Below are 18,211 nucleotides of genomic sequence, written 5' to 3' on the forward strand. Positions count from 1 at the left end.
TCATTTGCTAGATCTCTCCATTAGAGGTTTTTGTGTCATTTTAGCTTATTCTTGAGTCATTCTTAGTCTTTAGCATGGTTTGAAGCTATGACTTCAGATCTGGACACCTTATGGCCTCTTTGGACGTAAAGTTGCCATTTTTGTTAAGTCATGGCCCACCCTCATGCCCTAAATCCCTTAATAAGCCATGTTGGAGTGTTTTAGCCCCTTAATACCATGCAAGGACGTAAATTTAGAAACTTTACATGATTAAACCACCCTAGAACCTCGGATCTGCAATGTGAAACATTAAAGCAAAGAGCTAGAGGCTTAATGGGTCAAGACCCTCTTCAAAGGAGCTAGGGTTTGGGTCTAGAGCTTATTAGACGATCTCAGGGGTAAAGTTGGAAACTTTACCCTCCTAGTCGTCTCTATGGTTAGGGATCTGAATTTTGAAACCTTTGGATTCGAGAAAAAGGGGCTTAATGCATTAAGTGGGTTGGCGGACTAAAGAACTCGACGATTTCACAAGGGAACTCGACGAGTTGGCTCGGGGTTTCCCTGATTTCTGGATACTCAGCGAGCTCGACGAGTTGATGAGATAACTCGGCAAGTTGGGTAGGGTTTTCCCTGGTTTTCTGAACACTGAATGGACTCGACAAGTTGCCAGATACAATCGACGAGTTGCCAAATACTACAAAAATACACATACATAAATTTATAATAGAATAATAAAATTCTAATGAATATATGAATAATCAAACGTTAATATTCATATTAGAATTATTTTAACAATACATATATACAACATTCATTACAGAATAATAGCATAAACATAGTGTTTTTACGTTTTTACACTATTTACTGTTTTTATTTGAAATTACGTTTATATATATATATATATATATATATATATATATATATATATATATATATATATATATATATATATATAAAGAGAGAGAGAGAGAGAGAGGGGTAGAGGTGGTTTGGAAAAATGATGGTTTTATTCCATTTCTAAATCAAATTAAAACGTCATAAAAATCTAGATAAAACATCTCTCTCTCTCTCTCTCTCTCTCTCTCTCTCTCTCTCTCTCTCTCTCTCTCTCTCTCTCTCTCTCTCTCTCTCATGATGCCGTTCAGTGACTTATTCGTTTGATTGGTTTCTGTAACATGGTAAGGAGTGGTCATGAAGGTCTTTAATTACAGAAGAATGGTTTGAAGCACTTACATATATATCATCCATGCTTTCTCTATACTTGTAAGAAGAAAAAAAAGATCAACGAACATGATCTTCATCTTTGGCTTAATTTCGTAAATATACACTATCAATCATGTATTATATAGCTTAATTAAACAATTTTGATGAGTTATGGTTTTTTTTTATCTAATTACACTTTAGAGACTTTTTTTTTCTGCTCTTCCTGCAGTTCCTTAACCACCAACAGTGATTTGGTTGTTTACAATTAACTATTTATTTATTATGCTTAATTCTCTCTCTCTCTCTCTCTCTCTCTCTCTCTCTCTATATATATATATATATATATATATATATATATATATATATATATATATATATATATATATATATATATATATATATATATATATATATATATATATATACAAAGCATATGATCTTCTCACCTGCTTAAGTTCTATTATGTAGTAGCCTTTTCTTTCATAGAAAAAGTAGCTGCATAAAGGTAACTCTTTTGCGTTTAAGGTCAGTTGACTTCAATTCAATTGTTTAGGGGCTGCTAATGCAACTAGAATCTTACATCATATCGACCAGAAAATTGGAAGGGGTTGAAGAAGGAAGATTGTTGTTCAAAAAAAGGAAGTAGGGTTCAAGCAACACCAAAAGACAGGCGTAAGTTGATCTGAATCATTTCCTATTTGACAACTTATTCTGGACGTGAAATACCTCTGAAAAATATATTGTCGTATTGTTCATCCCCTTCGCTTAATTCATTCTTTTTGAACTTATTATTTGATTTGATCAATTCTAACATTCTTTATGAACTTATTATTTGATTTGATCAAATCTAAACACTTGCGTATAGTAGGAGACTAAATCTGAGGCTCATAATTATTATATACAAAAGTTTCAAAGAAACTATACTAAGAGATTTACTACAAAATTGATGCTTCCGTTATTAGAATTTATGCAAGTAGATGAAAGACTATAAATATTGAATTCAAATTCATAACTACTAAATTAAGTATGATACTCATGGTAGGTGCAGTATACTATTAAGTGAAAAAGAAGACACATCGTTCTAATTCTTTATATATATAAAATGCCACTGGAATTTATATTAATTACTTAAATTTCCAACATGGCTTGTTATTGCATAAACTCTTGTTAATAAAATTAACAGTTTTGTTTTCTAGAATAGCTTGATTCATGTTTTCTGCTTCTTTCTTTTCTCATCTGCTACCTTATATAATGTGTACACCACATTTTATGCCTAACTTTTTCTTAATTACATATTTCAGAAACACGTCTTTAGAACCTGGACATAGTTGTTCTATATAGATACAGACGTGAATAATGTCAGGAGATTTCGATACACTGGAGAGTAATGAAGAACCTAGTTTTGATCAATATGGAGGAAACACATCATCTAATTCTTCCATGAATAAGCAAGTTACATCATTTGATTTGAATGAAGAAGCAAGCAGCCAAGAAGATAATATTGATCTATGTGTTGAAGATGATCAGAAGTTTGAAGAAGGAAGTTCATCAAAGAACAGAAAGGGTCGTGTTAGACAATATGTTCGCTCCAAGATGCCTAGACTTCGTTGGACTCCTGAACTCCATCATGCTTTTGTTAATGCTATTGAAAGGCTTGGTGGACAAGAAAGTAAGTTATTCTCTAAGTCTTTCTTTGTCTCGATATAATAATTATACGTTTATTATTAATTTAAACATAATGAATGATATCTTTTGGTGAAAACTTGAATGTTTTTGGCTTAATTACAGAAGCAACTCCCAAGTCTGTTCTTCATCTAATGAATGTGAGAGGACTAAGTATCGCTCATGTGAAAAGTCATTTGCAGGTAACTAAATTCAGCAATATCATTAAAAGCTTATATAGCATTCTCCAATTGTTCTCCCAATTTTGATCAGTAATATATACCCTTTCAATGGCAGATGTATAGAAGCAAGAAGCTTGATGATTCTGGACAAGGTAAGACATGATCTTCGATATAGGAAAAGACAACATTAAGGAAAAAATACTAGCGTATATACTTTATAATATATATGAAAGCTTATAAGGCTACTAGAAACCATACATATATAGAACAAAGATAATTGATCCTTCTCATTAACATCTTGACATGTGACAAAAGTTAAGTTTTAACAAAACTTTTTGCAATGTGTCTAGTTGTAAATACCATTTAATTGTGACCTAAACCTGTTTGAACGAGTAAATGGGTAAAATTGCTGTTAAATATAGTCAAAATTAATAGTTCATGTATAAGATTAACAATAAATGGGCGAAAATGTTTTAATTATCCGACAAATTAAAGTAACAATGTGCGTGAAGCATTTAGAAAAAAAAATGTTGCAATTCTAATGTAATAAAACTAAATGAATAACATCCTATTTGTTATCTACCGCAGAAATGTTGATAAAAAATTAATTAAATCGCTCTAAAAAAATTAAGATATCGTTTAGTTTATATGATTATATTAGAGCTTTTTTGGTAATTGTAGTAGCAAATGGTTACAACATATGCAACTAGAGCAACATTAAATATCGTTGTAGAGCAATTTAAAGGTCTATAGTTGCATTTTTCTAGTTTACGATATGTGGTAGAACCAAGTATTCTCATAATGCAAATTAAAGTTTTTATATTTTACTATAAAAAAATGACCTGGAATGTGGTGAATTACAGACTGAAGCTGAAGAACGTATTTTGACAACTTCAATTTTAATGAATTATATTGCTTCTGCAGTATTATCTCAGAGGGCTACACAAACGATGCAAGGAAGACCACATATTTATAGCAATTTGTACTCAAGTAGAGGTACTCCCTTCCAACATTTGAAACTAGCAAATGGTGGGATTGTTCTACCAAGCAATTTACAAGAGGGTGATGATCACTGCAGAAGTCATCTTCATGATTCTGGTTTTCGACCAACACGTGGTATCCACCATTTCTTATCGAGGTATATATGCCAAATGGAAACTTAATTATTTTCAGTATTTTCCACCTCAGTCAACTCAATGAAACCAAACACTTGGATTAATTTTTGTTCCTATGTCATGCATGTATCAATGTGAACAAAAGTAATACTCACTTTTTTCATCTCAAGACATATGTTTTATATTTCATGTGTGTTTATTAATTTCTTTCTCTCTAAAGGCACCAAATATGGCTATCTAATCAAATTCAAGGGTCTTCACCGATGAGAAGAGATTTTGGAGATGGGAACAAAATGATGAAAGATATTTTGAATCATATGCCAGAAAAGCCTTTTGATGCAAACAAATTCCATGGAACTATGAGATCTAACCAACTTCTTGAGGAGAAGAAGTGGCCACAGGATCAAAGAAAAGATAAATGGTTACCTATAATAACCAGTAGTTCCACCTCCGATCCTTTCGGTCTTTCTCAATGTCAACAGTATTACAGAGAGAGAGCGAGGATGCTTCATTCTCAATCACCTTTCAATGATTCTACACCATTATTGAGTTCACAATCAAAAGCCGCATTTCTACTTGAGGTATCATTCTCTCTTGGCTGATGATCATTACTTGCTATGTTAGGATTCAATTAATTAATTCTAACAAGTTTCCTCATGCGCAAATCATGTTTTCTTTAGTTAAAACAAGATAAAGGGTGGAAGGATAAGGAAAGGAAGGCAGATTTGAAGCTTAGTTTGAGCCAAAACGAAGATGTAGATGAAGAGAATAATCATCAAAGGAGTACTCCTGAAATCAACACTATGTTATCACTTTCTTTGAAGGAGACAAAAACCAACCTAGAGTGAGTTAAATATAGGTTATATATAAACGTATGTAACAGGAGGCTAGCTAGATTGAGACGAGTACTTAAGATCTGACCAAGCGCATGGATAGACATAGGAGCTAGTGAGATCGTTTAAGTACTTGTTTTCAAAAGCTATTATTTACATGGTTTTTTCTATCCCATATGACCAGAAAATATTTCGGCTGTAGTTGTACGTATTGACATGTAAAATGAACAAGGTTATACTGTAGCAACTTTAGTATGAAATGGTAGATCATAATTAATCTAGTAACTGTTCTTCGCGAAGATGCATAGCATGCAGCCATGCATATTGTTTATTATCAAGTAGATAATGTTCCTTTATGGATCATGGGAGATGTTGATTTTCATTTTTATTCATATTGGAGGGGTAAACTCATACACGCAAACTATGCTTTAACATGAAAGTTTTCACTCTGCCAAATATATCAATAGTAGAATTGTATACTATCTATATATCAAATGAAGGCATTAACAAAAACAGAATAACATGCATGTCATACTACACATCTACCATGCATTAGAAGGTGAACTTAATTAAACCTTGTAGCTGAAAACACAAAATCTAAAAAGAGTACGTACTTGAGTGAATAGTAATATACAAAAAAAAAAAAAAAAAAAAAAAAAAAAAAAAAAAAGTGGTCCACATACATATACTAAAAAATAAAATAAGCACAAAAACCTAAAAATCTTTCCATGTAGAACTTGTACATGTTGTCATTTGTCAAACCGTTGCAGCATTGTTTATGGGTTGACAGGCATTGAAAGTAAGAAGATATAATTTTTTATTGCAACCAACCAAATATTATACATAACAAATAGGGAGAAGCTAGCCAGCCCACAAAAGTACAAAGTTTTAAGTTAAGTGGGCGCTTTTAAGTTTATCTTAACGACTGTTATTATGATTTTGACCAAAATAAAGTTGTTAAGATAAACTGAAGAGCCCCACTTAATTAAATGAGAAACCAGCGTTTACCATGAATTTGAGGTGGAAGAGTAATAATATATAGTTTTTTTAAGTTCCTGGACACTACCTTGCAAGTAGCAAACAGAAGAATGTGTTTATAACTAGATTAACCCTTATAACCAATGGAGGCCTTTTTTTCCTCTACTAATTTCTTTTTCATGAAATAAAAAATGCTTAAACGGACCAAAATGGGATATGGGATAGAAATTAAATTCACATTCTGAATATTCTGTATCTACATGAGGGAATTTTGGAGACAGTTAGAATGAAATGAATATAGAAGGCTAGAAGCTACGTGTTTCTCAGAAGAATGTATTAGTCTTGATAGTCTTTTTGAGGTGGAAGAATAACAATAATATATAGTCTGGCTAGTCGTTTTAATATGATTGGCTTTGTTTATTTGTCAGACAGGTTTAGTGGTTGATTGCCTAATGCTCTTATTTCTTGTAGTGCTTATACACTACGTACTTATGTAAAAATCCTAAATAAAAATAAACATGGACTTAATGACAACATGATTGATCAGATAGATAGTTCACCTTGGATGTTTTATGTATTCAACCAAGTAAAGTGGTGTAAGTTTTAGCAGATTTAATGAACTTAGTTGAGAATGCAAGCTGACAAATTTAAAGTCACAAAACCCTACCCTCTCCCTATTTATCTATACTTGTACACACCCCGCCACCTTTAGGAAATAATCTCAAGCCTTGATCAACCTTGATTTCACCCCAAATCATTTACCTAGGCGTATAAAAAATAATCATTACAGAAGAATCATATATTCATCACTAAAACTCGCAGTTTTTAACGTGGCCCACATAAAAATACCAACCAATTAAAGAAACAAATACACATTTCGATAAGTCTTTCCTTTTGGGTACGTTTATCTTTAGAAATTAAGCTCAACATGCAAGATGGTGAACAGATTTAAAAAATAATAATAAAAGAAAAGAGAAAGAAACAAAAGAGAAATATATATGAATAAAGTATTCCTAAGTTTGACAATATCAAACCGAAGTAAATTCAATTTATGACTTTAACAAATGAGCGTCCAGCTGGAATCTTGAAAATAGGTGAGAGCTTAAGATCATCACGTCCACAATTAAGAATAAGAAGGGAAAACGATTAAAAGTTAGGTTAGGCAGCTCGTAATTCGCATGTGGTGGTTGGTTCACTGTTGACAGTAACACCAAAGAGACAACCATTTTAAGTTCACATGCATTATATAATTATTTACGGCTTCAATCTTGACCGGAAGTTGCTATAGCTAAAGAATTATGGCTTTTGATATTTTGGCATTATATTGCGTACAATAAAGTCAGAACTATTTCGTGAATAGACTAGTACCCTAAAATTCAAGCATGTGGGATTTGAAAAAAAAATGTATGTTAATTACTTCATGAAATGAATATGGTTTCACAAATTATAACGACAGAGCACCCTAAAGTTCAAGCATGTGGGATTTGAAAAAAAAATTGTATGTTAATTACTTCATGATGAAATGAATATGGTTTCATAAATTATATTATCTAAAGAACGGAACTTAAGTGGACATGTATATAGAGAAATTAAGAAAGGGCCATATTACCAGAAGAACGGATCATGAGTTTTCTCCTAGCTCTTCAATTTCTTTTAGGAATCATTAACAAGATTATAAGGCCTTATGTTATGAGTTAATGCATGAACATGAAATGGAGAAAGGTTTCTTTAAATTGATTAACACACTCAGAAGTAATTACATATATACGTAACTAGCTGAACAAAAAGAAAATAACTAACTGTACATGCAAAATTACTAAAATACCCTTGATCATAACTAACTTTAACTAACAAGAATTCTAGTGATCTGATAACGTGGCCACCCCCCCCCCCCCCCTCCTTCTCAAGTTGGTGGGCAGTGAAGCAAACCAAGCTTGGTTAGAGCTTCAGAATGTTGATGCCCTGGGAGTTGTTTCGTAAACATACCAGCCCATCGCTCCATCATAGAAACATGACACAAATTAATCACTCCCGCTTGAACTTGTTCTCGAACAAAATGGAAATCGAGTTCGATATGTTTAGTGCGCTAATGGAAAACATTATTAGACGCAACATGAATAGCAGCCATGTTGTCACATTTGAGGGGAATAGGAGTGATATTTGGCACATTAAGTTCAGCAAGTAATCTACTCAGCCAAGATAATTCTGCACATACGCGTCTCATTAATCGATATCAGGTCTCGGCAGAAGAAAAAGAAACAGTCACTTGTTTCTTGGATTTCCATTAGATAGGTGTTCCACCAAAAAATGATGTAATAGCTAGGGACAGATCTACGTGCAATAAGACAAGCCACCCAATTGGAGTCACAATAAGCTTCAAGCTAAAAATTTGAAGTATCATTGAAGTAGATAGCTTGATAAATTGTCCCTTTTAGATACTTCAAAACATGTAATGCAACATTGTAATGAGCTTAAGAAGGAGTTTTGTTAAATTGACTTAAATGTTGGATAGAAAATGCAAGATCAAGACGTGTGTGCAACAAGAAGCTGAGTCTTCCAACAAGTTGTTGATAAAGTATAGGATCTTACAAAGGATCATTCATGATGGGTAAGAGTTTTAATTGAGCAAAAGGAGGTGTAGATGCATGCTTTGAATCATTAAGATCATAAACATGTAATAGTTCCTTAATAAATTTGCTTTGATGGACAACCATACCCCTATTAACTTTAGTGAACTCAAGCACAAAAAAAAATCAAGCAGCCCCAAATCTTTTATTTGAAATCGATCATGAAGAAAAGTCTTGAGTTTAGCAATCTCATCATTGGCATTCCCAGTGACTAACACATCATCGACATATATAGCGACAGTGATAAGACTTTCTCTATTTTCTTTAAGAACAAACAATAATCATGTGGGGAATGAGAGTATCCTCGAATATGTAAAGCAAAAGACAATTTGGCATACCATTGTCTAGATGTTAAACCATAAAGTGACTTGTTAAGATGACAAACAAGGGATGGGGAAGAAAGCATATGACCTAGAGGAAGACGCATGTAAATCTCCATGTAAAAATACGTTGTTCACATCAAAATGATGTATGTCCCATTTGTTCTTAACAACTAATGCAATGATGCTTCTAACAGTGCTAGATTTCACAACTGGAGAAAATGTTTCATAGTAGACTATATCCTCTTGTTGAGTGAATCTCTTGGCCACCAAACAAGCTCTATACAACTCAACAGAACCATATGCTTGATATTTGACTTTGTATACCCAACGACATGTAACGGGCTTCTTCCCTTTTGAAATATTTACAATGTCCCATGTGTGTTTTTTAGTGATGGCATTTAATTCTGCTTGCATGGCATGTTCCCATTTAGGAATGCCTTTTACATGATGCTAAAATGTTGGCTACAAATGAACATTAGAAGCATATGAAGAAGAAGAAACATGAGCTACAAAGTTGGAAGAAGCATCATGGAACATTTCATCAATACAAAAATTAGTGATACTATGATGGCATGAGGTATGATCATCAATAGAGGATACATGATTTTATACATAGTCTTGTAAAAGAGATGGTGGAGAACGAACTCTGGTAGTACATCGTAAAGGGGTTTTTGGAAGATGTTGTATGATCATCATGTGAAGGTATATCCATTTTGGTGGAATGAAGATGAGCATCTTCATTATTAACATTGGGCATGTAAGAAGGTATTTCAGAAGATCGTTTGAGAGCATGTAGTAGAAAAGATCCTCAAAAAACATAACCTCTCATAAAATGGGGATATCATGGGTGATTAAGTTTAAAATTTTGTATGCTTTTTGACCAAGTGGATAGCCAATGAATATGCATAGGTGAGCTTTGGGAATAAACTTGTCACGATTGACTAGTATTGAGGATACAAAACAAAGACATCCAAAAGTTTTGAGTTTGTTTAAATCAGTATTTTGATTATAAAGAACATCATATGGAGATTGGCCTTTGCAAATTTGTTAAAGAGTTATGTTGACAGTATGCACATCAGTCTTGATACATTCTCCCTAATAAGTGGGTCCATATTGAAAATAAAGGGCTCTAACTGTTGGATTACGATGTTTGTTAATGGAAAGGCCTTTCACTTCGCTCAAGATGGATATCTAAGAAGTTGCCAATAGGGTTTAACCGGTAGAGATTCAAGAAAGTTTCCTAGTGGTCATGTCATGGGGTTTTGCTCTCCATGGCGTGGAAACTAGACACAATTCATTTTCTGTTTTGTTTCTTTTCCTTCGATGTAACAACCCAAATTTCCAACAAAATTTTTCATTTTAAATAACCAAAACATTTCCGTAAGATATAAAATTCTAAACACATTTGTTTTCAAAATCCATAACATCAGATAAATTAATCATAAAATCAGAGTGTCCCAAATGAAACGCCAGAGAGTGCATGTCGCGTCATCACGTCGGGCTCTTGCGCTTAGATCCTGAAGTACCTGAAACAACCAACAAACTGTAAGCTAATGCTTAGTGAGTTCCCCAGAGCATACACCCCACACAATCTACAAAATCACATAACCCATATTGGCTATATCGGCTACATATACCACATAAGCCATGCATACAATCAAATAAGGATGCCATGGAAACCCTCCAATGTCTTACAGCGAGTGCCATGAGAACCCCCACATGGTCTTATCCCATTACCATGGGAACCTCCACATGGTCTTAAAAACATATAAGGATGCCATGGAAACCCTCTAAGGTCTTACACCAGTGCCATGGAAACCCCCACATGGTCTAATATCTGACTGCCTCGGGAACCCCCCGAGGTCTTCCATGCAAATATCACAGAGGATGCTAGCATATATCACATATCACATAAAAACTAGTATATCACATATCACATATCGCATAATGGGTCGGCTTTGGTGCCTTCAACCCATTGGTATGGTGAGGAGACTCACCTCTCAAGAAATGTTGAACTGGTAAGATCCAATCCCAACTCATAACTCTGAACTCAACCACCTACAACCACCCTGCAACTAACGCCAACAAAACCCCGAATCAACAATGATACCCTTAAAGTCAAACTTAGTCAACCCTGGTCCAAGTCAAAGGCAACAGTCCATGTTGACCCAACTCATCAAGTGCACTTGCTAACTCGTCGAGTTCCTTCAGTTCTCAGAAAACCGGGAAAGACCCTAGTCAACTCGCCAAGTTGACAGGACAACTCATCAGGTTCGTATAATATCCATAGGATCGGGGAAACCCGAGTTAACTCGTCGAGTTGGCAGGGCAACTCGTCAAGTTTTCCTAGTCCTTAACACATTCAGCCACTTTTCCAGCGAGTCCAAATCCCCAAACTATAGATCTAAACCCCTATGGTGAAGATACCACGTAAAGTTGCTAACTTTACGTCCATGCATGGCATTAAGGGGGCTAAAACACTCAATCATAGCTTCTTAAGGGATTTAGGTCATGAAGGAAGGCCATGATTTGATAAAGATGGCAACTTTAAGTCAAAAGAGGCCATGTCTAGATCTAAAGTCATAGCTTCATAGCATGCTCAAATCCAAGAATGGTCCCAAAATGAGCTAATAATGACCATAAACTCCCACATGAAGATAGGGGTGAGCAGCGTAACATGGTACCCGTTTTCGGAACCAAAACCGCCACGGAACTGCCGGTTCCGAAACCGGAGACGCCTAGGCGGTTCCATTTCCGGATCCTAAAATCTAAGAACCGCCTTAAGCGGTTCCAGTTCCGGTTCTCATTATCTTGGAACCGGTATCCGCTGGGTAACTGGCGGTTTCGTTTTTTGTACAGGGTACCCGGAACCGGTGGGTAACCGGAACCAACGAACCAGAACCAACGGATACCCGGCCTTTTAATAGTTTTTTTATATTATTGTTATTATTATTATTATTATTATTATTATTATTATATATTCCAAAATTAAAAATTATGTACAAAACAAAAATACATTCGACTAGGGTTTTATGATTGTAGTCTTTAGTTGTCGTTGTAGTTCTTGGCCGCCACTACATCCATAATTCACAAACACACACAAGATTTGAGGTGGTGTCTCATTCTCGCATTCTCACTCCAACCTAACTAGTTCAGACTTCAATCGCATCTCGTTCTCGCTCCATCCTAACTCGTTCTTACATCAATCGCACACTTATACCATTCAATCGCACACCGTAAGTCTCATTCTCCCAAGTTAGAAACTGATCGATGTCGACGATGTGTTCAATTCGGTGTTCAATTCAGTGTCAATAGACCATAGTGCAAGCCGACGACCAACGACGACTTCAATCGCACACTCGTTTCTTTGAATTTGACATACAAGTGGGCAGCAATGACTTCTCTAGCTCTACAGCGACGACTTCTCCGACTCCACAGGTTAGATTAATGATTCTTTTACTAATTAATGATTCTCTATGCTGATTAATGATTCTTCAATCGCACACTCATCTCTTTTATTGATTAATGATCCTCTATGATTCATGATTTGTTATTTATTTAGTATTTACTGATATGAAAAAAATAAGGGATTACTTATGTTTTGTGATTTGTAGTACATGTTCATAGTTTTTTGGTGATTATGAACACGATTACTTACTATTTATTTTGAAATTTTAGGCTAGCCAATAATGGAACAATAGCAACCCATAGATTTGGATCGTGAAAGTGATGTTGAGCAACAAACCACTCAATCAGTTGGGGACAAAAGAACAGCAAATGTTTGGCATAAATACGTTGATATTCGAGATCCAAAGACTAACAAAATTGTAAAAGCCCAATGCAAATTCTCCTCTAGAGTGTTGAAGGTTGCTACAAAGAATGGTACATCATCTATGGCTAAACATCTTCTTACATGTCCAAATAACCCCGAAAATATAGATAAAAAACAAAAAAAAATTAGCATTTTTAAAACAAGTCAAAGTGATGCTACCACTATTTCTAATTGGGAATTTAATCAAAATTACATTATGCAAGCTTTAGCTAAAATGATTGTCATTGACGAGGAACCATTTTCTTACGTGGAACGTGATGGCTTTAGATATTTTTATAGTGTCGTTGTTCCACAATTTTGTTTGCCATCACGTTTCACGGTTTCTATAGATATTGGTAAACTTTTTTTAAGAGAGATGGAGAATTTGAGAAATACATTCAAAGGTGTGACATCTAGGATTGCTCTCACTACTGATTGTTGGACTTCTGTACAAAATCTAAACTATTTATGTTTGACTGCGCATTTTATCGATGACAATCGGAAATTACATAAAAGAATTCTGAATTTTCGAGTAATGGATAGTCATAAAGGGAAAGAAATTGGAAAAGTAGTAGAGTCTTGTATTCTAAATTGGGGTTTAGAAGATAAGTTAGCTTGTATCACCGTAGATAATGCAAGCTCAAACGATGTTGTTGTTGCTTATTTAAAATAACACCTTATAGGCAAACTTGTTTTAGGGGGTGAGTTTTTTCATATGAGATGTGTCGTCCATATCTTAAACCTAATTGTTAAATATGGCTTGGATATGGTTAAGAATTCCATTAATTCTATTTGGGGTGTTATTGTATATGTGAGGAGTTCTTTGGAAAGATCTAAATTGTTTGATGATTGCGTTTTAAAATCAAAAGTTTCATGTAAAGGGTTGGTATCTCTTGATGTACCAACATGGTGAAACTTCACTTACATTATGTTAGATACGGCTCTTAAGTTTGAGAAAGATTTTAAAAGAATGAAACAAGAAGATCCCCAAATTGAGAAAGATCTTAAAGACAAGTTTCCCTCTCAAAAAGATTGGGATAATGCTAAAGCTTTATCACTTTGTTTTAAACAATTTTTTAATGCCACAAAAAGGATGTCTGTCACTTTGTATGTCACAGCCAATATGAATTATCATGAGATCTTGGGTGTATTAGCTTCTTTGTTGGACTGGAAACAAGATATGGATCCTAATATTAGAATCGTTACTATGGGGGATCAAATGAGAAAAAAGTTTGACAAATATTATGGAGACTTTAGGAAAACAAATGTCATGGTTTTAGTTGCAGTTGCTCTTGATCCAAGGTATAAGATGAGGTTTGTCAAGTTTTCTTTAACGAAGATCTTTCCTTTGGACGAGAAGAAATTTGAAGACATATATGATGATGTGTATGATGTTTTGAAAAGGTTGTATAATCATTATGATACTGTTTCAACAAAAGCAAAGAATAATTCTTCTAGTTCTTCCTATTAGAAAGATGATGATGGCCAAAATTTTGCTAGAGTGGTTAAGAATAAACAAATGACAAAAATCTATGATGAATTCTATGAGAAAGATGTTGAGGATGCTATAGACAAATCTGAATTGGAAGACTATCTTGATTCTCCACCTGACAAATGAACAATGAATCCTTTGAAATTTTGAAGTGGTGGAGTGAAAATGTACAACATATAAGGTGTTGGCATCATTGGCTAAAGACATTCTAGCCATTCCAGTTTCTACAGTTGCTAGTGAATCTGCGTTTAGTACTTCCGGTCGCGTGGTGGATGACTTTCGTAGTAGTTTGGGTTTTAAGACAGTGGAAACTATGATATGTACTCAAGATTGGTTGAGAGGATCAAATGTATGTATTGATCTTGAACAACTATTGGATGATGTGGAAAAATATGAGAAAGGTATGTTACACTTTTATTTTGTACTTTTAATTATATTTTCCTGTATTATGTATATATTTATTAATTTGAATTGTTTGTTTAATATCTATTGCAGAAATTGGTGACACTGTTGATATTACAATTGGTCGGAAATCATAATAAATATTTGCTTTTTGAGGTAACTTTATAACTCCTACTATTTTATTTTGTTTTTATGCTCATAATCCATAATAGATATTGTTTTTTGGGTTGTTAACATGTTTTAGAGTTGCTGATGGTTGTTATTTGTTTGTTGATGGGTTGTTTGTTGTTTGACTATTTGTTGTTGGGCTTTTACAGGTTTGCTATTGGACTGTGTGCTATTGGGCTGTCACAAACTTGTTATTGGGTTGATACATAATTGTTGTTAGGTTGATGCAGACTTATAGAATTGTTGTTGAGGAGCATGTTATGACTTTTGTTTGCTATTGAAATGTTTATTTTGATAACTTTTGTGTTGTTGAGTGTTAATTGTTAACTATTAAAGACTTGCTAGACTTGATGTTGATCCTTTTACAATTGAATTAAGCTAAGATTGTTGTAGTTGTAAGTTTATTTGCAAATGATGATGATCTTTTAGTGACCAGGTGTGTATGTTTACTTTTTGTTGTAAATTATTGTAGGATTTGATTTTTGTTGTAAATTAATTTACAAGTGACTAGTTGTTAAAGTTTACATAAAATTATGCGGGTACCCGGAACCGGAATCGATTCCAAGCGATTCTGGGATCGGTTCCAAAATTTAAGGAACGGTATAGGCGGTTCCGGTTCCGTCGTACTAAGAATCGCCGGTTCCGATTCCGGTTTCGGTTCCTGTTAAATTGGTCGGGTACTCGGTTATGCTCACACCTACATGAAGAGATCTAGCAAATAAATGACCAAGTTATCAACTTTATACCTCAATATGGATGCCACAACAGAGAAGAAACGGGATCTACAACCTCTCCCTTCAGTTATGCACCTCTTACTTCAAGCCTTATTCAAATAAACACCAAAAATGCACTCTTTAAGCTCTCACACACTCAAACTGGTAGGAAAAGCACAAACTAGGGTTTCTCTGGACAAAGGGGCGATAATGGAGGCTAACAATGAGGCTTAGTGCCTTTAAATGGGGTCCAAACCCTGAAAATTAGGGTTTTCCTTTCCAACATCTACTCGTTGAGTTGGGGCTCACCAACTCGTCTCCTTAAACCCGCATCCGAATGAATCTCTACATGACGAGTTGGAGCTCCCCAACTGGTCGAGTTACAACCCAAAACCCTAAAATATTGAGAAATAAATAATACATGAACCAAGCGTTACAAGTCTCCCCCACTTGAACTAGACTTCATCCTCGAAGTCTGCCAACGCAAACAAATCAGGATAATGCTCTCGCATCTAATCCTCCAGCTCCCATGTCCATTCCGATCCATTTCGATGTTGCCATTGCACCTTCACTAGCTTCACCTCTTTGTTACGAAGAACCTTAGTTTTCCTATCCAAAATCACAACGGGCCTCTCAATGTAGTTCAGACTCTCATACACCTGAACGCCATCGAAAGAAATAACCGCAGCCTCTTTAGTGACACACTTCTGAATCTGAGACACATGAAAGGTGTTGTGAATCTGGCTAAGCTCGTCTAGCAGGTCCAAACGGTATGTCAACTTGCCCACCCGGGCAGAAATCCTGAACAGACCAATAAATCGGGGCCCTAACTTGCCCCTCTTCCGAAACCTAGTGACTTCCTTCCATGGTGACACCTTCGTGTAAAACGAAGTCTCCCACCTGGAACTCGAGATACAAGCGACGCCGGCCAGCATAGCTCTTCTGACGGCTCTGAGCGACTCACATCCTGTTGCGCACTTCCTGGATCGACTCGGTAGTCTTAAGCACCACCTTGGCGCTTCCCATGGCTTGGTACCCAACCTCACCCCAACAAATTGGGGTCCTACACCTCCGACCATACAACATCTCAAATGGGGTTCGGTCGATACTAGCATGATAACTATTTTTATATGAAAATTACGCTAGTGGAAGGTATGTATCCTAACTCCCTCCGAAATCCAATATGCATGCTCGCAGCATATCCTCGAGTGTCTAGATTGTCTGCTCGCTCTGACAATAGGTCTAAGGGTGGTAAGTAGTGTTGAAATGTAATTGAGGAGACTCACGTCTTAAGAAATGTTGAACTGGTAAGATCCAATCCCAACTCACAACTCTAAACTCAACTGCCTACAACCAAACTGCAACTAACTTCAACAAAACCCCCAATGATACCCTTAAAGTCAAACTTGGTCAAACCTGGTCAAAGTCAAAGTCAACAGTCCAAGTTGACCCAACTCATTGAGTGCACTTGCTGACTCGTCAAGCTCCTTCAGTTCTCAGAAAACCGAGAAAGACCCTAGTCAACTCGCCGAGTTGACAGGACAACTCGTCGAGTTCGCATAATGTCCAGAGGATCAGGAAAACCTGAGTTAACTCGTCGAGTTGGCAGGGTAACTCGTCAAGTTTTCCTCGTCTTAACACATTCAACCACTTTTCCAGCGAGTCCAAAGCCCCAAACTATAGATCTGAACCCCTATAGTGAAGATACCATGTAAAATTGCTAACTTTACGTCCATGCATGACATTAAGGGGCTGAAACACTCAATCATAGCTTCTTAAGGGATTTAGGTCATGAAGGAAGGCCATGACTTGATAAAGATGGCAAATTTAAGTTAAAAGAGGCCATGAGATGTCCAGATCTGAATTCATAGCTTCATGACATGCTTAAATCCAAGAATGGTCCCAAAATGAGCTAATAATGACCATATAACTCCCACATGAAGAGATCTAGCAAATAAATGACCAACGTATCAACTTTATACCTCAATATGTCTGCCACGACAGAGAAGACACGGGATCTACAACCTCTCCCTTCAGCTATGCACCTCCTACTTCAAGCCTTCTTCAAACAAACACCAAAAATTCACTCTTTAAGCTCTTACACACTCAAAATGGTAGTAAAAGCACGAAATAGGGTTTCTATGTACAAAAGGGGGATAAGGGAGGCTAACAATGAGGCTTAAGGCCTTTAAATAGGGTGCAAACCCTGAAAATTAGGGTTTTCCTTTCCAGCGTCTACTCGTCGAGTTGGGGCTCCCCAACTCATCAATTTGGGTCCTTAAACCCGCGTCCAAATGAATCTCTACACGACGAGTTGGAGCTCCCCAACTCATCGAGTTACAGCCCAAAATCCTAAAATATTGAGAAATAAATAATACATGAACCAAACGTTACAAGTCACCCCCACTTGAACTAGACTTCGTCCTCGAAGTCTGCCGATGTATACAAATCAGGATAATGCTCTCGCATCTCATCCTCCAGCTCCCATGTCCATTTCGAGCCCTTCCGATGCCGCCACTACACCTTCACTAGCTTTACCTCTTTGTTACGAAGAACCTTAGTTTTCCTATTCAAAACCGCAGCGGGCCTCTCAATGTAGTTCAGACTCTCATCCACTTGAATGTCATCCAAAGAAATAATCGTAGCCTTGTCAGTGACACACTTCCGAAGCTGGGACACATGGAAGGTGTTGTGAATCTGGCTAAGCTCGTCCGGCAGGTCCA

The 18,211-nt window shown here is 35.8% G+C and overlaps 2 protein-coding genes across 3 annotated transcripts; one reads left to right on the plus strand and one right to left on the minus strand.

Moving 5' to 3' along the window:
* The first annotated feature begins 1,041 nt into the window (after positions 1-1,041).
* Positions 1,042-5,273, plus strand: LOC145101952 (uncharacterized). 2 transcript variants are annotated; one of them, XM_079039264.1, is made up of 8 exons: positions 1,042-1,157; positions 1,736-1,854; positions 2,484-2,851; positions 2,971-3,047; positions 3,142-3,178; positions 3,951-4,164; positions 4,362-4,722; positions 4,822-5,273. In XM_079039264.1, exons 3-8 carry the CDS (start codon positions 2,539-2,541, stop codon positions 4,987-4,989), a joined length of 1,170 nt encoding a protein of 389 aa, XP_078895390.1. In that variant the 5' UTR covers positions 1,042-1,157; positions 1,736-1,854; positions 2,484-2,538; the 3' UTR covers positions 4,990-5,273. The 2 variants fall into 2 exon arrangements, with proteins under 2 accessions (XP_078895390.1, XP_078895391.1); XM_079039265.1 differs by having other exon boundaries at positions 1,155-1,242.
* A 10,727-nt stretch (positions 5,274-16,000) lies between these two features.
* LOC145098533 (uncharacterized) lies at positions 16,001-16,423 on the minus strand. Its single transcript, XM_079036165.1, has one exon. The coding sequence runs from the start codon at positions 16,421-16,423 to the stop codon at positions 16,001-16,003; it is 423 nt and encodes a 140-aa protein (XP_078892291.1).
* Positions 16,424-18,211: the final 1,788 nt, after the last annotated feature.

Source organism: Lactuca serriola, chromosome 4, assembly GCF_051521515.1.
Source record: "Lactuca serriola cultivar US96UC23 chromosome 4, Lser_US96UC23_V15, whole genome shotgun sequence".
NCBI lineage: Eukaryota > Viridiplantae > Streptophyta > Magnoliopsida > Asterales > Asteraceae > Lactuca > Lactuca serriola.